The 21,986-nt window shown below is 40.7% G+C and overlaps 1 protein-coding gene across 2 annotated transcripts in view; it reads left to right on the forward strand.

Annotated features, from left to right (window-relative positions):
* Positions 1-20,092, forward strand: part of abcc3 (ATP-binding cassette, sub-family C (CFTR/MRP), member 3) — a 62,481-nt gene extending 42,389 nt beyond the window's left edge. Inside the window, exons 17-31 of one of the 2 annotated variants that reach the window (XM_086302768.1) lie at positions 915-1,091; positions 1,315-1,482; positions 6,847-7,030; positions 7,125-7,233; positions 7,481-7,637; positions 7,806-8,013; positions 8,488-8,798; positions 13,999-14,198; positions 15,428-15,554; positions 16,506-16,607; positions 17,132-17,278; positions 17,371-17,529; positions 18,320-18,486; positions 18,568-18,762; positions 19,284-20,092. In XM_086302768.1, the coding sequence (XP_086158894.1) occupies positions 915-1,091; positions 1,315-1,482; positions 6,847-7,030; positions 7,125-7,233; positions 7,481-7,637; positions 7,806-8,013; positions 8,488-8,798; positions 13,999-14,198; positions 15,428-15,554; positions 16,506-16,607; positions 17,132-17,278; positions 17,371-17,529; positions 18,320-18,486; positions 18,568-18,762; positions 19,284-19,395 (2,523 nt within the window). In that variant the 3' untranslated portion in view covers positions 19,396-20,092. Of the gene's footprint in view, positions 1-914; positions 1,092-1,314; positions 1,483-6,846; positions 7,031-7,124; positions 7,234-7,480; positions 7,638-7,805; positions 8,014-8,487; positions 8,799-9,590; positions 9,905-13,998; positions 14,199-15,427; positions 15,555-16,505; positions 16,608-17,131; positions 17,279-17,370; positions 17,530-18,319; positions 18,487-18,567; positions 18,763-19,283 lie in introns of both variants that reach the window. The other variant, XM_086302767.1, reaches the window with a different exon arrangement.
* Positions 20,093-21,986: the final 1,894 nt, after the last annotated feature.

Consider the following 21,986-nt stretch of genomic DNA (forward strand, 5'->3'; position numbering starts at 1 on the left):
GGCAGAATGAACATTAATATCTGAACTTCTACAAATGTTTTTCATTTTATTGAATGTTGATATTTGCATAAACCTCCAGTTTATGTCTGAAATGTTGCAGGTAAACATCAACACAGATACTGAAGAATGAAAAAAACGACTGTAGCCATTGTGCCTAAAATTAATGACGCTCTTTGATCTTTGTGGTTCAGTAACAGTAATGGTGGGAAAATGGACGGTCACCGTGACGACACTATGCAGCTGCTTTAAAACCAGACGTCAAGCACGAGGAGTGGCTCTGACAAGTTGCTCTGTTTTAGATAAAGGACACAGAATATACTGCAGCCCATAAAGTCTTCAGGAACCTTTTTACCAAGATTACAAAGCAAATGAGCTGAGGGCCGCTCCCTAAAGGTTTCTCCATAAGGTTGCCCCGTGCTTTTCTTTGAAAATGATGCAGGTTTATGGGACTTGGCTTCAATTTCTCATCTTTTAAACATTTTTGTTAATTAAAAACAGTCTACATAATACATTTAAGACCATTATTAACATAAACATGTATTTAATATATGGGTACATTCATTCTTTAAAATATTGCAGACAGCGTTCATAAGAGTTTGACATTTTGGTAAAAAAATGAGGAGAGCTAGCAGTCTCTTAGCTTAGCTTAACTTAGGCTCAATTCTGGAAGTAATAAGTAATAAAATATAAAATCCAGTTAGACAAAAAGGAAGTTATAACTTAGTACTGTAAAGCTTAGTCTTGAGTAGAATATATGTGTATATTATTTTGCTTAACGTTACATTTAAAAAGGGCACATCAGTCCTATTGCAGTGGGAATCATTTCTAGAAAATGTGGCATGGTTTATTCCGATAATAAAAGGTTTCCTATTTGAGGAAGTGAGAAGAACCTGGTTGTCTGTCTCTATCCTCAGGGGTCAGTGGCTTATGTACCTCAGCAGGCCTGGATACAGAACGCCACCCTGCGGGACAACATCCTGTTCGGGAACCCGTACAATGAGCAGAAATACAATTCTGTCCTGGAAGCGTGCGCCTTAACCCCAGACTTGCAGGTGCTGCCTGGAGGAGACATGACTGAGATAGGAGAGAAGGTACAGAAGCACAGGGAGCGAGTTTAGTCTCCTTGATTTTAATTTTTAATCTCTTTCTGCATCTGTTTTATTTCCAATTTTCTCTCAGCACTTGTTGATGACTTTCATCAAAGATCTCTCCTGAATTTATTGGATACTCGTTGCTAATGTAATCAGGCTTCTGATTCGAGGAACTCTGATATAAATTCAGCCTCGGCCTTTTTATTTGGTTTTTGTCCTGCAGGGCATCAATCTGTCTGGTGGTCAGAGACAGAGGGTGAGCCTGGCTCGAGCTCTGTACAGTGATGCTGATGTCTATCTGTTGGATGATCCGCTGTCCGCGGTGGACGCCCACGTGTCCAAACACATCTTTGACAACCTGATCGGCCCAGAAGGGGCTCTGAAGGGCAAGGTGAGGAGACTCTAAACTCAACTTCTGTCCTGGTTAGTTGATGATGTAAAGGTTCTCTGTAAACAACACAACCAGTAAATATGACATGAATCTTTGTCCTATTATGTTGTAAATGAACTGCTACTTTCGGCTCAGTTTTACTGCTGAAGTCTACTACTACTAAGTGTCATTCACCCAGTCACACACAGCGTTTTATCTAATATTTGCATACACTCACACTCCGTTCAGTAACTTACACGCCGATACTTCCAACACATGGCCTGGAGGAGCTGGGCATCGATCCACCGGCCTTCTTTTGGTGGACATCAGGTGGTTGTCTGGCTCTGTGCCGGAATGCGACCGTTAGAGTCTGAACAGTTTCATGTACTTGTATTTATGTAGTACTTTCCTACTCTTCCTGACCACCCAAGTGCTTTAGACTACCATTATAAACTTCTGCAGTTCAGTGTGAAACGGACAGCCTCGCAGAGCTGTAATTTTATCAGAAGAGGAAGTTGTGTCTTATCTTTCTACTGGACAGGAAGTTTTATGAGGTTTGATCACTTTCCAATCTGCTGATTTTTCATATTTATGACACCAGTTTGTAAAAAGAGTAACTTTGTGTGGCAGCGTTCTGCTGGAAGTAGTCATATTCAGAAGTTACTGAACCTGACTAACAGCTGGCCTTCAGGTTTTCTTTATTTATATACTGTACAATGCAGTATTTAATATAGTATGTACAGTTGTATCTTTTTCTCCCTCATTAGTAAGATGCTACTCACTGTTCTCTGCCGGTTCATTAGGTTTTTTTGGGTTGTTTTTTTTTCCTTCTCTCTTTTGTTACTTTAAAGAGAACTATGAACCAAAAGTGCATTCAGCTAAATTGTAATGGCTGTAGCTTTTAAAAGTAGGAACAAGAACCTAAAAAGTACACAGCGGTTCAATATTTTTTTTAAAAAAATGAGGGGAAGGGTGTGGAGACCTCTGCCTTTAGGTGAAATTAAATGCAGGTGTTTCCTGTCAGGTGTGAGTGTGCGTCCTGTATTTATTTAAGAAACAGGGATGTATGAAAAGGAGAGTTGAAAGGAAATTATGAGTGCATGCACACATATCTCTGAGCTTCCCAGAAGATGAGTTGTTGTGATAATCTTCTGAGATTCAATCGTCACACATGGCTTTGTCACCTCAGTGCTTTCTAGGATTAAATTGCTAGAAGTTGAGAGAAGTTTATTTTTGGCTCACCTGCTTCCCATCACCCAGATTCAGCAAATTCAGGATGTTTTTTTCCCCCCCCAAGAACCAAATCTCAAGAAAACCTGAGTCATGCAGCAAAACATACACAACATAACAAAACAAACATAACTTGCAAGTCATTCTTCATCAGAAGCAGAGTTGCAGTCTTACACGCTTCTCTGCAGCTTCTCTCCTCCTGCTACCCCCCCAAAAACCCATCTCCATAGAGACTGTGTCAGCTTCCAAAAAGACAAAAAACAAACTAAAAACCAGCAACAAACAACTTAAACATAAACAATTACAAAGAAAGAACAATACAGTATCCACATCTGAACCAAAGAGTAAAACAGTGAAATGTGGATTATTAAATATTAGGTCTCTCTCCTCCAAGTCTCTGTTAGTACATGACTTAATAATTGATCAACAAATTGATTTACTCTGCCTTACAGAAACCTGGTTGCAGCAGGATGATTATGTTAGTTTAAATGAATCAACACCCCCGAGTCATTCTAACTACCAGAAACCTCGAAGCACAGGCCGAGGGGGAGGTGTGGCAGCAATTTTTCACACCAGCCTATTAATTAATGAAAGACCAAGACAGACTTTTAATTCATTTGAAAGCCTGATGCTTAACATTGTCCACCCCAGCTGTGAAACTCAGAAACCAGTCTTACTTGTTATCATCTATCGTCCACCCGGGCCTTACACAGAGTTTCTGTCTGATTTCTCAGACTTTATATCTAATTTAGTTCTGAGCTCAGATAAAATAATTATTGTGGGTGATTTTAACATCCATGTAGATGCTAAAAATGACAGCCTCAACATGGCATTTAATCTGTTATTAGACTCAATTGGTTTCTCTCAAAATGTAAAAGAACCCACCCACCACTTTAATCACACTCTAGATCTTGTTTTAACATATGGCATAGAAACTGAACATTTAACAGTGTTTCCTGAAAACCCTCTCCTGTCTGATCATTTCCTGATAACATTTACTTTTACAATAATTGATTACACAGCGGTGGAGAGTAGACTTTATCAAAGTAGATGTCTTTCTGAAAGCACTGTAACTAAGTTTAAGAATATAATCCACCCACTGTTATCATCTCCAATGCCCTGTACCAACATACTGTAGAGCAGAGCAGCTATCTGAACGCTACCCCAACAGAGGTCGATTATCTTGTTAATAATTTCACCTCCTCACTACGTACGACTCTGGATACTGTAGCTCCTGTGAAAACTAAGGCCTCAAATCAGAAGTACCTGACTCCGTGGTATAATTCTCAAACACGTAGCCTAAAGCAGATGACTCGTAATCTGGAGAGGAAATGGCGTGTCACAAATCTAGAGGATCATCATTTAGCCTGGAGAAATAGTTTGCTGCTTTATAAGAAAGCCCTCCGCAAAGCCAGAACATCTTACTATTCATCACTGATTGAAGAAAATAAGAACAACCCTAGGTTTCTCTTCAGCACTGTAGCCAGGCTGACAAAAAGTCAGAGCTCTTTTGAGCCAACCATCCCTTTAACGTTAACTAGTAATGACTTCATGAACTTCTTCACAAATAAAATTTTTATCATTAGAGAAAAAATTACCAATAATCATCCCACAGATGTAATATTATCTACAGCTACTCTTAGTACCATTGATATTAAGTTAGACTCTTTTTCTCCAATTGATCTTTCTGAGTTAACTTCAATAATTACTTCCTCCAAACCATCAACGTGTCTTCTAGACCCCATTCCTACAAAACTGCTCAAAGAAGTCCTGCCATTAATTAATTCTTCGATCTTAAATATGATCAACCTATCTCTAATAATCGGCTATGTACCACAGGCCTTCAAGCTGGCTGTAGTTAAACCTTTACTCAAAAAGCCATCTCTAGACCCAGCAGTCTTAGCTAATTATAGGCCAATCTCCAACCTTCCTTTCATATCAAAAATCCTTGAAAGAGTAGTTGTCAAACAGCTAACTGATCATCTGCAGAGGAATGGCTTATTTGAAGAGTTTCAGTCAGGTTTCAGAGCTCAGCACAGCACAGAAACAGCTTTAGTGAAGGTTACAAATGATCTTCTTATGGCCTCTGACAGTGGACTCATCTCTGTGCTTGTCCTGCTAGACCTCAGTGCAGCGTTCGATACTGTTGATCATAATATCCTATTAGAGCGATTAGAACATGCTGTAGGTATTACAAGTACTGCGCTGCAGTGGTTTGTATCATATCTATCTAATAGACTCCAATTCGTGCATGTAAATGGAGAGTCCTCTTCACACACTGAGGTTAATTATGGAGTTCCACAGGGTTCAGTGCTAGGACCAATTCTGTTTACATTATACAAGCTTCCCTTAGGCAGCATCATTAGAAGACATAGCATAAATTTTCACTACTACGCTGATGACACCCAGCTCTATCTGTCCATGAAGCCAGATAACACACACCAATTAGTTAAACTGCAGGAATGTCTTAAAGACATAAAGACCTGGATGGCCGCTAACTTTCTGCTTCTTAATTCAGATAAAACTGAGGTTATTGTACTCGGCCCTGAAAATCTTAGAAATATGGTATCTAATCAGATTCTTACTCTGGATGGCATTACCTTGGCCTCCAGTAACGCGGTGAGGAACCTTGGAGTCATTTTTGACCAGGACATGTCCTTCAACGCACATATTAAACAAATATGTAAGACTGCTTTCTTCCATTTGCGCAACATCTCTAAAATTAGAAATATCCTGTCTCAGAGTGACGCTGAAAAACTAGTTAATGCATTTATTACTTCCAGGCTGGACTACTGTAATTCATTATTATCAGGATGTCCAAAAAACTCGCTGAAAAGCCTTCAGCTAATCCAAAATGCTGCAGCAAGAGTCCTGACAGGGACTAGAAAGAGAGAGCATGTTTCTTCTGTTTTGGCTTCCCTTCATTGGCTTCCTGTTAAATCCAGAATTGAATTCAAAATCCTGCTCCTCACATACAAGGTCTTAAATAATCAGGCCCCATCTTATCTTAATGACCTTGTAGTACCATATCACCCTATTAGAGCGCTCCGCTCTCGCTCTGCAGGCCTACTTGTTGTTCCTAGAGTATTTAAAAGTAGAATGGGAGGGAGAGCCTTCAGTTTTCAGGCCCCTCTTCTGTGGAACCAGCTTCCAGTTTGGATTCGGGAGACAGACACTATCTCTACTTTTAAGATTAGGCTTAAAACTTTCCTTTTTTCTAAAGCATATAGTTAGGGCTGGACCAGGTGACCCTGAATCCTCCCTTTGTTATGCTGCAATAGATGTAGGCTGCCGGGGGATTCCCATGATGCATTGAGTTTTTCCTTTCCAGTCACCTTTCTCACTCACTATGTATTAATAGACCTCTCTGCATTGAATCATATCTGTTATTAACCTCTGTCTCTCTTCCACAGCATGTCTTTATCCTGTCTTCCTTCTCTCACCCCAACCGGTCGCAGCAGATGGCCGCCCCTCCCTGAGCCTGGTTCTGCTGGAGGTTTCTTCCTGTTAAAAGGGAGTTTTTCCTTCCCACTGTCGCCAAAGTGCTTGCTCATAGGGGGTCATATGATTGTTGGGTTTTTCTCTGTATCTATGAAGCGCCTTGAGGCGACTTTTGTTGTGATTTGGCGCTATATAAATAAAATTGAATTGAATTGAATTGAATTGAATCAGAACGGTCAAATACAAAAGAAATCGAATGTTTTGGAACAGCCAAGTCAAAGTCTTGACCTTGTAATAATAGAAATACCATGAAAGTGAATATCTGGAATCCAGCTTGCTCTAAAGCTCCTCTAACCTAATGTGCAGGACAGATCGGCGGTTCCTGCAAATGTGGTTTTCGAGGGATTGTTGCACAAGGCTGTACGCAGAAAATAAGCGCTTGGGATCGCGTGCTTTTTTCCCCCTCCCAGATGGACAATATTAATTTTAATTTAATTTTAGTTTTATTTAGAAAGAGGGACAATACATATTAATGAACATAACAAATGTAAATATGCCAGATTATAGCCTTGGGCTAAAGGATGATCTTCCTCAATAATTAAATCACTAAGTCTAATATTTTCATTTTCGGCAGTTTAATTGGTCTTGTTCATGCAAATGGTAATTGTCATACTGGTTTATTGCATGACAGAAGTTTCTTGTGTTTGACTCCAGACACGCATCCTGGTGACACATGGCATCAGCTTCCTGCCTCAGGTGGATAATATAATGGTGATGGTGGATGGCCGGGTGTCAGAGATGGGCTCCTATCAGGATCTCCTCAAGCAGAACGGAGCATTCGCCGAGTTCCTCAGAAATTATGCCCTGGAGGATATTATGGAGGAGGATGAGGCCAGCGGTACAGCATTTCCTCCCCTTACATATCACCTCATGTTGGTGCAGAACGGATTGATGGTTCAATAGTATCTCATGCTGGTGTTCTGCTCTCACAGATGAGATCATTGAAGATGACGAATTGTTCCCCGATGACGCCCTTAGCAACCACACAGACATGGTGGACAGTGAACCAATGATCAATGAAGCAAAAAGAAGTTTTATAAGGTAAAATGAAAAAAACTGGATATTTAAACTTGGATGAGATAAAACGGTTGTTGCATAAACTCCAAACTTTGTCTTTTTTTTATCAGGAATTTCTCAAGAATTATATGAGCTTTTTAAAACATTAAGCAAATTGAAAAATATGGAGTCTTTTTGCACAAAATAGCAGTTGAATAAATGCATTATCGCCACCAGTTATCCTGACCCTGTTCAGTAGCGTGAGCTCATTGCCCTGTGCCCCTTTTTACAGGCAGATGAGCATTATGTCCTCAGACGGAGAGAACCCCAGGTCCCGTTCAGTAAGGAGACATGGCTGCAGCCAGCGAAAACATTCAGAGTCGCAAGACAAGAAGAAACCGCGCGAGATGGAGAAACTCATCCAGGCAGAAACGGCAGAAACTGGCCAGGTCGGTGCATCATATTTCAATTCTTTTTAACCTGCAAATATATAACTGCTCATTTTAAAGTTCTCCACCTTTGACCCACGACTGCTCAGCGTTCACTGCAACATAGCAACCTGGTATTCACTGGTTGGACCACATCGACCCCTGAATTATCTTTTGTTTTGATCCCAGGTGAAAGGAAAGGTGTACCTGGAGTACGTCAAGGCAGTCGGACCACTGCTGTCAGTGGTCATCTGCTTCCTGTACGGCTGTCAGAGCGCTGCCTCCATCGGAACAAACATCTGGCTCAGCGAGTGGACCAATGACGCCGTGACGAATAGCACCGCGGAAAATGTTCAGATGAGGGTGGGGGTGTACGCGGCACTGGGGTTTGCACAAGGTAAGACACGCTGATGCTGAATGTTTATTTAAATGCATGTATTTAATGCGGAAATGCAAACAGCTGCCATGTCGGATTGTTGAACCTGAATGCCTACTTTATACTTCCACTTCCACCCTCACAGCTTTTTCTTTGTGTTTTACTGAAATAATCGGAACAGATTTGCTTTGCAGCCAGTTGAAATGCTTCTCTTTTGTACAGTAAACTCTGGAGAGATGCTGTGAGCCAAAGGAGAGTTAATCTGATTACAGCATCGTTAATTGGAATACACTGAGCATTGTTCTTGTATACAAGAGACATCCTTTTTTTCTTTAACTGCGGCTCCTTTCATGGTGAACTGCTCCCCTGACTACCTCACATTCAGGACAGAAGCTGCCCATGTCTATTTATAACAGCTGCTTTCTCGTTCTACAGTGAAACGTTCCTCCCCCTAATCAATTTTTCTTCTGCTCCTGTGGTTTAACCTAATCCCAGGTATCCTGATCATGATTGCTTCCTTCACATTAGCCATGGGGAACATCGGTGCAGCCAAGAAGCTGCACTTTAACCTGCTCACCAACAAATTCCACACGCCCCAGTCTTTCTTTGACACCACCCCTATAGGACGCATCATCAACCGCTTCTCCAAGGACATCTACGTGATAGATGAGGCTCTGCCGTCCACTGTGCTCATGTTCCTGGGCACCTTCTTCGTTTCTCTCTCCACTATATTAGTTATTGTTTCCAGCACACCCATTTTTGCTGTTGTCATAGTACCCCTGGCTGTCATATACGTCTTTGTCCAGGTACTTGGGTGGGGTCGGGTGGCAGTGTGGCTCGCGTGCCAAATGTGTCCTCTCAGTTCTTCTTTTCCTTGAAAATGTGGGGCTCTTCCTCTTCCTCAAGTGGCATGCTGCTTGCATGTTTGCCGCAGCAAAATTTGTAACCGTCAGGTTTGGCTTGTTTCCTCCGTAGCCTGCAATGTTGTCCATGATGAGCACCTCCTGCTGTCATTTTTTCCTTTTCAGTTGTAAACTCACTTTGCTCTTTCTCCACAGCCAAAACACTTCCTGTCCTGCCTGCAGCTTGCTGCGATGCACATGCACACACACACCTCACAGATCACGCTCCTAAACACATTCACACCATCACTGTATCGTGAACAAAATCAAAGTCACGTCAGTCAGTTTTTAGTGATCTATACCCCCCTCTAGTGGTGAAGCACTGTTAACACAACTAAATAAACTTTATTTTTATCGAAGGCCAGTGTGACCTCACCTTCTTAGGTGAAATGATAGCAGTATCTCACATTTCTCTGTTGAAGTTAATGAAATTTTTAATTATTTAGTCTTTTAAAATTTCCACATCTGGTAGTTTTCCATTAGATATTAAAAGTAAGCACCATGTGCACAAAAGGGAAGCATAAATGAAAGAATATGATGATAAAATGCCACTTATGAGGTGTATAAGTGGCGTAGAGGACTGACTCTGGGAAACCTGCACTGACACTGAAAGTTGCTGTCTCACAGGCTGCTCATCCATTTAACGCAGGCGTTATTGTGTTGTCACACCTGACCCCCTCCCCTCCTGTCTCGCAGGTGCGCTGCTGTTGATTAACTGCCTGCTGTGCCGGGCCTACAGTATGCTGCAGGCAGCCAAGCTCACACACCGCAACTTACTTCAGGGGGTCCTGCGAGCTCCGCAGGGCTTCTTCGAGAGCACCCCTACTGGGCGGTTACTAAACCGCTTCAGCAAAGATGTGGATGCTATAGACTCCCAGATCCCAGACAATATTGACATATGGATGCGCACTTTCTGGTACACACTGAATGTGCTGCTCATATGCTGTGCCCTCACCCCAATGTTCCTCATAGTCATAGCCCCGTTAATGGTGTTCTATTGGTGGGTTCAGGTAAATAGGAAAAGAGTCTGCTAACTCATTAATATAACATGCATGTCTGCGAGTGCTGTTGAGTGTGTGTGTGGTAGTAAACAGCTGCATGTGGTTGAGGCAGTGATCGTTACTCGTCTAGATTTAGTTGCTGTGTGGTTTGGTCTAGTCCAGTAGTCATAAATTGTTGTGGCCTTAGTCGCTCAGTGGCCAGTCTGTAGTTTAAGACTGTGTGAGCCGTAGTTATTTCAGTTGTTTTATGGGTTTAAAATGCAGCAAAACGTCAGTTAAACTGTTTTTTGCTGTAATCAACAAATGTGAATTGGATTGCAGTTAGTGCTGGGCAGTATGACCTGAAATATCTATCACACAAGTATTTGCACAGTAGATCATGTTGTTGTTCTTGTTATAGTTACTGCATGAACACATCTGACCAATCACGTCACTGCATTTGGCACTCGTATCTCAAAGCGCGCACTGGTACTGAATATAGACGTGGTAAAATAATAGTACTTTGCGAGAGACACAGCTGTACGTCTCTAAGTCAGTCAGCTCTGTGAAATGATTTCTGTGTCGTCAGATGCTGTCCCAACAATAGTAAAATAGCCCCACTGACATGCTGAGATATGTATGAAAGCTTCAACTCTGGAATCAAACCATGAAATTTCTCCGCCGCTGCCTTCTCACGAGAATCGGATAAAACCAGAATCTCAAGTTTCTTCCTTTTCTTCTTCACAAACATCAGGACCAGCTCATTTCACGTCCACGTTTGTTTTTTCAGTGAACTCGTTCGGTTCGGTGTGTGTATGTTACAAGTTCATATCTGAAAAATTCAGAATTTCGTGTCACTTTTTGCAACACACTCATCGTGTAATGGGCTTAATTCCTAAAATTCCTGTCAGTTCTGATTCAAGAATTGATATGATGCCACTTTTCGTCATTTTAGCAAGTCGAATAACAAAAAGTTTTCACGTCAGTGCTCCTGCATACGAGCTTGTGAGTGAAGCATCACATTTATAAGTTATTCTTCTAAACTTTGTAGCCCAAAAAAACACCTGTTAGCCTTGAGAAACGTCTCTGTGTACCAGATATAAAGGATACAGCCCAGCACTCGTTACAGTCGATCCACGGAGGCAGGGCTTCTCTTAGGGCAGAAATAATATTACTAACTGAAAATCAGATGTGGATAAAGAGCCGTGCATGTTTTTCCTGCTTTTAACATCGTTCAGTGTGTCAAAAAGAAACTTATCTGTTCCTCTGCGAGGTTTCATAAAGCAGTAAAGAACAGTTTTTAAGGAATTTTATTTTTCATTTCGCAAAACATATTTGGGCCTTTGCGCTTTAAATTAACTGTCATTGTTGGCCTCATACAGATATATCTGTATCATCATATATGTTGTCCCATATACACCACAAAAAAATATAATTTTGGCTACAATGCTGTCAGGTTATTTCAATAGATGTGTTGGCCCCAGCCTTGAAGGATCCAGTGTAATTTGGTTCTAGTTTGGGAGCTCGTATTACTTATTAAAAAGCTCATGCATGAACTACATTTCTTTATTTACATCCTGTTTTTTAAACAATCACATGCACAAAAGATGAGCAACTTCACCAAGGACAGGGCAAACATTTCTGCCGTGAGAGCAGCCCTTTCTAATCTGTTTAGTGGTGTTGGTGTCAGCAGCAGTGGTTAGTGTTGGTGGTATCTCTCTATAGTGTTCAGCACTGCTGTGTTAATATACGTTTTAATAAATGCTACGAGATATAATCAACACTAACATTCACAAATCAACACTAACATTCACAAAATAAATTTCTGCTGATTACGTCGTCAGTTTTAAAGACTCATAGAAAAGGTGGTTGTCTCAGTGCTCAAGCAACACTTTGTTGCCTATATGCAGTTAAAGGGCAAACTAACAATTTTAACACATGGTGTCCTTTTTACTTTTCTGGTATCAGGGTTATCTCGGCTTTCTATTGCATATCACAGGTTTATCTAACTCATCGGATGAAATTGTGCAGTGTCAGCCCTTTGGCTTTCAGTTAAGTGTGCAGGCATTTAGTTGAAGGCTCAAACAGCTGTTCAATAACTAGGTGACTAGAATATGAATGAGTATGAATCTCTTTTTGTCAGGTGCCAACTCACTACAGGTTTTTCTTATAGGATTTTGAAAGGCTTTAGGACAGGGGTGAGCAACTCCAGGCCTCAAGGATCCTGCAGGTTTTAGATGTCACCCTGGGTCAAAACACCTGAATCAAATGATTAGTTCCTTACCAGGCCTCTGGAGAAGTTCAGGACATGTTGAGGAGGTCATTTAGCCATTTAAATCAGCTGTGTTGGCTCAAGGACACATCTTAAACCTGCAGGACACTGGCCCTCGAGGCCTGGAATTGCCCACCCCTGATTCAGGATAATACAGTTAGCCTGGAGGTGACTGGGAAGTGACACAATTTTCACAATTTAAGCTCTCTGATGCCACAGAAGATGTAGTAGATGAAGAAAGTTGTCTGTTAAACTGCAATGCTTGGCTGAATCTGAGTGAGCCCAGCAATGTGAGACTGTGTTTACGTCACAGCCTGTCGGCAGAAAATATAACTGCATATTATCCACAGAAGATTGGAAATTAACACTAACATTTCCAGAGTAATCTGACCCAACAGAAGCATGTAGATGGAGAATAACATGCGATTCTGCCAGTGCAACAAAAACGTGAGACATTTCAAGGACAACGATTCAATTCAATTCAATCCAATTCAATTTTATTCATACAGAAATTGCAGCAACAGTCGTGTCAAGGCGCTTTATAGTGTACGGTTAGATCCTACAATAATACATTCAGAGAAAAACCCAACAATCATATGACCCCCTATGAGCAAGCACTTTGGCGACAGTGGGAAGGAAAAACTCCCTTTTAACAGGAAGAAACCTCCAGAAACCTCAGGGAGGGGCGGGGCCATCTGCCGCGACCGGTTGGGGAGAGATTCACCTGGCTCCAACTCAACCTGTGATTTAAACCAGTGCCCAATTCTTTTTAATGTTGAGACTGATCGCTGGTTTGCACCTTGTGGTGAACCCTCTATATTTACTCTTGTGGCATCTCGATTTACCATAGGTGTGGATAATGATTTACGGACATCCTAAAGAGTGTTATCTACGTTTTTTTTTTTTTTTTTAAACCATGGAAGGAATCCTGTGATCATTCATCCATTATCTTTGTTTTCCACAGATGTTTGCAGATGTCTTTTTTTTTATCTTATTAAGTACACATTAACTCTTTTAGAATGAACTAAAATGTTTATTAAGCCATTAATCTTCCTACAGTCCATTGTAGTCAAAGGGAAGCCTGATTAAAGTGGGCTCATTTAGCCACATGTTGTGCCATGACCACATGAGGTATATACGTCTCATATTCTAACCTTTTCCTGTGTAACTAATAAAAATATCTATAACGTAGGTTACTTATCAAGTCATATTTCACATCATGAACATATAAAACTGTCTATACGATTTATTTATTTTTTAATAAATAAAATGGAATCTTTCATTTCAAATGTGGCATAAAGGGCAAAAATGATAAAAGTTGCGTCACTGCCCAAAGATTTGCTTACCCAACTCTCAGTTTGTCTTTAAGGGAATATTCTGTGTCCTCACTACGTGATACTAACTGCACACTCACACAACTAATATCAGCTTAACAGTAACACTAAATGTTGTTCCTGCAGCTTTGTCATGGCATCCACTTTGCATCGCTTGTCTCTCTGCCATATTCGTCTTTAATCTCACTGTGCTCAGAAACTACCAAATACTGGATGCAGATATATGTGTAATGAAAAACAAAACACCTGCAGATAAAAATCACCTGTTCTGTCAGCTTTGCGGATTTTATCAGTGAATCTTGTTATTTGTATTAGTTTAATATGCTTAAATGCTTAAAAGCTCAGGGTCAAATATCTGCAGTTGTTTTGTTAACATAGGCTTTCTTCATTACTCTGTGTGGGTGTGCGTGTGTATGCGTGTGAGCCTGTATTTGCATCATATTTAAACATATCTAATCACATGGAAAGCCTTGTTGTGTTTTAACATTGTCTGTTTTTCTCCCCCTCAATGCTTGTAGAGATTTTACGTTGCCACGTCTCGGCAGCTAAAGCGTCTGGAGTCGGTCAGCCGCTCTCCCATATACTCCCATTTCTCTGAGACCATCACTGGCTGTAGTGTAATCCGAGCATATGGCAGGCACTCTGCCTTTGTTCTGATGAGTGATATCAAAGTGGATGAGAACCAAAAGAGTTACTACCCTGGTATAGTGTCAAACAGGCAAGTATCCTGCTCCAGCAGAGAAGCAGCTGTGTTCCAGTCTTGAGTTCTTGTGTCGCTCTGTGCACAGCCACTGCATGTAAAAATTCTGCGTCTCTGTTTGGCTGATTCTTTCTGCTTTGAATTTTGTTTCAAATTGTGGCTGCACATAATCTGTTACTTATGGAGCCCCTAAAGTTCTATAAGGTGGGTTTTTTAAAAATCTCATTGTCTCGTGTGCACAAATGGCGAATATCTAGTGTTTATAACTATAGAAAGGTAAGGAGTACTCATGCTCAAAGACTTCTTCTCTTCTATTCAGCCTTAAGTTTGAGTGACAAGATGAGAAAATCAATCCTGCTCGTGTCTGTAGGTTTATTATGGTTAACTACAATGACTGTTTAAACTCAAATTGCACAGTGAAATTTTGGTGGCTTCTAACAAAGCTTAGCAAATCGTTTGCACCTGTGTGCAGCTTTTATGATAAGCTAAGCTAACTGGGTGTAGCATAGGTAATATTCAACTCAATTCAATTTTATTTATATAGCGCCAAATCAACAACAATCGCCTCAAGGTGCTTTATATCGTAAGGTAGACCCTACAATAATAGATACAGAGAAAAACCCAACTATCATTTGACCCCCTATGAGCAAGCACTTGAGCAAGCACTTGAGCAAGCACTTGAGCAAGCACTTTGGCGACAGTGGGAAGGAAAAACTCCCTTTTAACAGGAAGAAACCTCCGGCAGAACCAGGCTCAGGGAGGGGCGGGGCCATCTGTTGGGGTGAGAGAAGGAAGACGGGATAAAATACGTGCTGTGGAAGAGAACCAGAGATTAATAACAAGTATTGTTCAATGCAGAGAGGTCTATTAACACATAGTGAGAAAGGTCAAGGTCAATATCAAAATTCTCACCTGATCCTTTTTTAAGAAAAAAGCAGATTTTCTAACATCTGTCCATCTTATTGGAAAGATGGCGTTAATGTGAAACACTGTCTGAGTGCAAAGAGTGAAAAGCACAAAAGGAATTCGCACACTGTCTATACACACATAAGAAAATATACTGTACTTACTATAGTGTTGCTCCACAATAAATAATATTTCTAAAACTTGTGGCTCTATCAATGGCACTGCCCCTTGTATCCCAGTAATGAGTATAAGTCATTATTGTCGTAACACGAGGTGCTGAATTATCCCGTGTTTTAGTTTCTCAGGTGTTCTTAAGGTCAACTGCATCTGCTGTTTTACAGGTGGCTCGGAGTGCGAATTGAGTTCATTGGAAACTGCATTGTGTTGTTTGCTGGCCTGTTTGCGGTGACAGGAAAGGACAGTCTTAGTCCCGGCCTCGTGGGTCTGTCGGTGTCCTATGCTCTACAGGTACTACTACAGCTATTGCAAGAATATGACCTAGATATCTCATTTAACCAGTAATAATGTCACTTTATAGCATTTTTTATATTTATAATGCTTTCTCAGTAAAGCTGCAGTCACTGGTATTTTTACCATGGATCAAATCAGTGTTTTATCCTCTTAGCCTATTGTTTGCTTGAAATACAGAGCGCTATAAGTGTTCTCAGTATTGCCTCTTATCACTTTATCAGTTACTTTTAACTTTATGAAAACTCATGTTTGTTGTTTAGCAAAGCATCTTAATTTATTTCAAATTTTAGTTTCTAGCATTTATCCTTTTAAATATTTTATCATCTGTGCCTCACAGTTACTACTCTTCTGATCTATAATGTGCTTGAGAAATTTCAGTGTTTACAGACTGTTGCTTAAAGAAGAGGGGGGTGTTGCACAGTGGTAAACATGGATCTGTCTCTGTATTTTTGAGATATGTTGCTGTCATCAAATTAAGAATGAGCTTCATTTTCTCACTTAAAGCAGATCATTGCTTTCTGAATGTATCTGCATTTTACTCTGTATCACAATTTTATTGGATGGGGTTGTTTAGTAACATCATTTATCCTTTTGCTCAGTTTTAGCTAATAAACCTTACTTTACTTGCATGCTAACGCTTCCCTTGAACTTCACCAAATATTATACAGCTTTAATTGAATGAAGTTATATGTGAATAAGTCTTCATATTGTAAGTTCAGCTCGTTAGTATCTAGTTGAGCTGCTTCACGTTCATGTGAAGGGCCTACTTGTTTTCTGCTCAATTTAAAACTTTTTCCTTTTCATTTTGTCTTAATGTCTTTTATGTAAGTCATTTTTTATTTACAAGGCTCTGGAAGTTGTTTTGCTTTGCCTTACTTTGCTGTAGTGGACACACAGCATCCCTTATTGTAAATTTCTGGAGTGTTTCATAAGGCATTGTTTCAATAGGTGACCATGTCTTTGAACTGGATGGTGCGGATGACTTCAGAACTGGAGAACAACATAGTAGCAGTGGAGAGAGTGAAGGAGTACTCTGAGACCAAGACAGAGGTATGTCATGAATCCCTTTAAGCACCTTTCTAATACTCTGTGAAGATGGGACTGTTCATGTGTTTGCTTTTAAAGTGGTGTTGGCTTTGTGCTACGGTTAAAATGTAGGAATTTAGCCACGTTAAAAAAAAAAAAACCTGCCTTGTTGCTCAACTCTGCAACACAAGACCTATAAACTGTAACTAGTTCCAGAAATGTTAGCTTACCTGCTGCCAACAAGGGCCCCTCTGTTGCAGAGAAACAGGGCACTTATACTGTACAGAGTGTACTTTTTCAGTAGCCATCACAGAAAGTGCCCCTTCTGTGCATTAGTTGGTGTAGCTGTTATTGAAAGCCTCTGTTTGAAGCATCCGGTGCATCCCAGAGGTGAAATAAATATTTGGCAGCTCCGAGTGGCTGTGCAAAGAAGTACAGCTCTCTGACTTCTTAGCCTGATAAACAAATCGGTTCTGGTCCAAGCCAAATAGGCTAATGAGTTGCTCAGAAAGTTTTCCTACCATGAAGAGCTGTGTTTGTGTTTACAGGCCCCCTGGGAGGTGGAGGACAAGAAGCCCCCACCTGAATGGCCCATGCAGGGGAATGTGGAGTTCAACGACTACAGCGTTCGGTACCGAGAGGGACTGGACCTCGTTCTGAAGGACATCACGCTAAGAGTCAAGGGAGGAGAGAAGGTGTGGGGAGGATATGCCGAGATGATTTATTTATCAGTGCAGAATAATGGCTCAGTGGGGTGTTCAACACAACTCCGTGTGTTTCTGCGCAGATCGGTATCGTAGGTCGTACGGGGGCCGGCAAGTCTTCGATGACGCTCTGCCTCTTCAGATTGCTGGAAGCTGCGGGAGGCGAGATCACCATCGACAACGTGAAGATATCAGAGATAGGCCTGCACGACCTGCGGTCTAAACTCACCATCATTCCACAGGTACGACTGTCAAATTCTGCCTGAATGAAGCACCTGTATGTTTGAAAAGGATTATATGTCAGTATTTGTGCGAATAATCTTAATTTTCCAATGAAATATGTACAGTTTAGATCTCATACATCAACAGGAAAAAAACTAAACTAAATGATTCAGAGTAGTAATTACAGTATAAAAAGCATCTATTTACTTCTAACACTTATTAGGGTCTGGTATAACTCAAGGACCAAAACTTTTAAGCCAATGCGGACATAGCGCAGTTAATATTATTAACTGTGATATCTGCTACTGCTGTCTCAAGCTCTATATTCCACTATCTCTAGTCGGGAAACATCTGAAATCACCAGTCAAACAGCCCCCTGTGAGCAGCCACTTGGCGACAGTGGGAAGGAAAAGCTCCCTTTTAACAGGAAGAACCAGGCCATCTGCCCCTCCCTGAGCCTGTTATTGTAAAAATGTTATTGTAAAAATTGTTCAAAGATTATGTGAAAACAGCTTGAGTCACATAAACGGGGTTATTTAGATTGTTGTTATGTTGACTGAGGCTCTGGAGACTGCTAATTCTTAATTTAGTTGCTGATCTGTCTGTGTGCTGTAAACTAAAGCTAGTGCTTTGCACCTTACCAGTGATACCCACCACCACCCTGCACCCACCCAAGTTCACCCTGCCACTCTGTAGCATCGAATAATATCAGAGTGAGAGCCCAGCTGAATGTCCATCTGTCGGTTTTCCTTTCCAGCCAGGGTTGTGGTAGCTTATTCCTGCTCACCTGTGTTTCTGTGTTTGCCTCAGGAGCCTGTGCTGTTCTCTGGGACACTGAGGATGAACCTGGACCCTTTTGAGAAGTACAGCGATGAAGAGGTGTGGAAAGCCCTGGAACATTCTCACCTCCACAAGTTTGTCAGTAACCAGGCAGCAAAACTGGACCTCGAATGTTCAGAGGGAGGAGAGAACCTCAGGTACGTTCAGAGACAAAGAAGCACGGTGAGCAAGGCTTGTCTGTAAATGCTGTTTCACTTACTGGATTTTGGTGTCTCCAGTGTGGGCCAGAGGCAGCTAGTGTGTTTAGCTCGAGCCCTCTTGAGGAAGACCAGGATCCTCATCCTGGATGAAGCTACTGCTGCTATCGACCTGGAGACAGATGACCTCATCCAATCCACCATCAGGACTCAGTTTGAAGACTGCACCGTCTTCACCATTGCACACAGACTCAACACAATAATGGATTACACAAGGTTAGTACCTTACCGATTACTTTGAAGGGAAAATGCACCACCTGCTTTTCCTTTTTTCTGTCATATATTTATATGTACTGTTACAATGGTGAACGCTCATAGACGATGGATATCCTTAGTACGGTCATCTCAGGAACAAAACTGTGGTTGTAGCCGACCTGCTGTTCAACTCTTCTTTTTTGCCATTCTTATCATCCTTGGCTTAAAGGGAGGATGCCCTCAAAGAGAATGTGGCTAAAACATCTATTATTCATTATTTTGAATCATGCAAAGCTACTCTAGTCAGGTCCCAGGGGCAGAAATGGGCCACTTTAAAACTATTTTAGAAATAGCTGCTCATTATTTTGAAGTAAGTGAGATTTTTAGAACTGTAACACACAATACTGATGCTTTTCTACCAAAAGCAAAGTAGGAGTAAATTTGATAATGTGATGTGCGTGTAAAAGAAAATAAGAATGTACTGATTTAAAACCTGTATAGGTCTTGTGAATGAATCACACTCTCTTCCTCTCTTCTTACAGAGTGCTGGTGTTGGACAAGGGACGGATAGCTGAGTTTGATACTCCTACAAACCTTATATCTAAGAGAGGAATCTTCTACGGCATGGCTAAAGATGCAGGACTGGCACAGTAGAACTGCCTTTTTGTCCCGATGTTGTAAACCAGAGTCTGGAATTCAGCTCAGTTCACTTCAGTCTGAGTCTGTTTGAAACCTGGCAGTGGAACTGAAGAATACTTTCTGTGTGCACTTGTTATCATTTTCAGGAACCTTATTGCTCTCTTTGAATGAATCCTGAGCTCCTCTACAGACTTGGGTCATTTAGCACTTGCAAGTAGTTGCAGCGTCTGTCAAAAACACATCAGGACATAAACAAATGTTTCAGTAGGAAGTTTCTGGCTCTGATTGTCCTGCAAGTAAAAAAAGCCATAAGTGCAAATGTCATTTGAGCCAAGTCTGCTCTCTAGTGCCTTCTGCCAGTGGGATAAAGAAAGCCAGTGAATGTATCGTTTTCTAATCGGCTCTCTGCTGCAAAACAAACAACACGACAACAAAAAAAGGAGGACCTTTTTAATGTCATATTTTCTACAAAGAAGAATAATGTGCCACTGTACCTTTCACATGAGAAAAACCCTACATTTTTGTGATGAACCCACTTATTTTTGTACTGCACTATTATTTAAGCTACTTTTAAAGAATTGTCTTATCTAGGGAAGTGTGCTCAGTTACTTATGTGATTCTTCTGTGAACCAAATCTATAAAAACTTGAATTATGTACCACCAAAATATGTAATATGAAAATGCCTTTATATATAAAAAAGGAAGAACGAAATTGTTGTGCTGTCTCTAAATGGTGCTGGGGTATAAAACCTTCTGATTTTTGTTTCTGCTTATTGAAGTCATGGTTCCAGATGGGATTGTCATTTGCATGCCAAAGGGTCAAATATGATATGACTTTAACATTTTACAATCAAGACATTTTACAATCAAGATATTTGCTTTTTATGTTAAAGAGGCTGCTTGGGGTTTATTTTGTTTTAGCCATATGTCTGATTTTTTTTTTTTTTAAACGCTGCCTTTCAAATGAAAACCTTTACGTTTTTCCACTTGGGTGTGGAACCTTTATCCTAGATGGGTTGCTGTGACCTCGTGGATGCTAAGAGATTAATGTGCTCTGTTGTTAGTTTGGGCACATAACAGGTTTGTTGTAAACTGGTTATTCTAGCCCAGGTGTGTCAAACATAAAACCCAGAGGACTATATTAACTATATTTTCTTAATAGCCACCACAACCCTATCTGCAGTTTTACCCATATATTTCTTACAAGTCCAAAGAGCCTTTCTGAACTTCTTTCATTTTCTACAGCAACTTCTCTGTGATGCAGAAAAACCTGAATTATAGAGGCCCTTAATTTGTGCAGCTAAAGTTCTGGGAAGGGAAGCTTCACTGGTTGCGGCGGCAGTTGTCGTCTGGCGCTATGGAAATGAATGAATTGGTCCAACCCACTTAAGGTCAAAGTGGGCTGCATGTGGCTGAGATGAGTTTGACGTCCCTCCACTAACCCAATAGTGAAACTGAACAGCTTGTTGGAAGATTGACTTGTTTTTTGTTTATCTGAAAAATATATTTAGAATTACTCATATTTTAAGCCCAGCCAATCCTGCTTACCAAGTCTAAAATGTTACACATTCATATCAAGTGTTCTTGTTGTTGGTTGCAACTCGTCACATACTCACAACACTGAAGAACATTTCATGACCGAAACACCACAACAACAGAAAAACCTGAAGAAAATAAAACATAATGCGCATCTGAAAGGTTACCATCATCTTTTGGGACATTTGTAATAAAGATTTAATAAATCATCAGTAATGATAACGCCATTGCAAGAAAATGTATCATATCAGCTTCTGCAGGAGTCTTTGTTTAGTGTCTGATTCTAGTTAATCTCAAAGCATCCACCAGATTCAGGGTGACCGTCGAGGGCCGGTGTCCACCTGAATCAAATGATTAGTTCATTACCAGGCCTCTGGAGAACTTCAAGACATGTTGAGGGGGTAATTTAGCCGTTTAAATGAGCTGTGTTGGATCAAGGACACATTTAAAACCTTGAGGCCTAGAATTGTCCACCCCTGGTCTAGGGTTAGGGGTTGGGTTAAAGCCCACCCCTTTAAACAACCAAACAGAAAAGCCTTAAAAAAAACCCAAAATATTAATAGGTTTAAAAAAAGGATGGTTTAATTCTTGGGTTTTTCTACCAGATGAGAGTTCTTCGAAGACCTTATTTGTAGAATTTAGGAGTAGTATGTAAGTGGGAACTTTTTGTGTGCACATACATGCAAATGTACCAATTATATACTACTCACATGGGTTGAAGTGTGCAACTAATTTTTCTTCCACATTTTTGTGGGGATATTTATTGGCAAAGATAATAAAAGAAACCCAGAAAGTTCTTTTAAAGTTACCAGCACCAGGGTCAATCCGTTTGGAACTCGGGAATACAGGTGTGGATGAATTATATGAAGTGAAACTTGTTAGAGTTAACCTTTAAGCAAAGGTTGCATTGACCTGATAAAAAGGGATGCAGACGGGACTTTCAGAATATCTTACACAGCGGCCTAAAAATCCAAATGGGGTCTCAGTGGTCACAGGGATTACTGCTTTGGAAGGCAAATCAGTTCTATAATTGGTTATGTGACTCTGGAGAAGCCTTAGTTTAAAAAATG

The sequence above is a fragment of the Aulonocara sp. 'chitande type north' Nkhata Bay genome, linkage group LG8 (assembly GCF_057382095.1).
Source record: "Aulonocara sp. 'chitande type north' Nkhata Bay isolate Kocher_YH1m ecotype deep benthic linkage group LG8, A_spYH_male_GT1.1, whole genome shotgun sequence".
Lineage (NCBI taxonomy): Eukaryota > Metazoa > Chordata > Actinopteri > Cichliformes > Cichlidae > Aulonocara > Aulonocara sp. 'chitande type north' Nkhata Bay.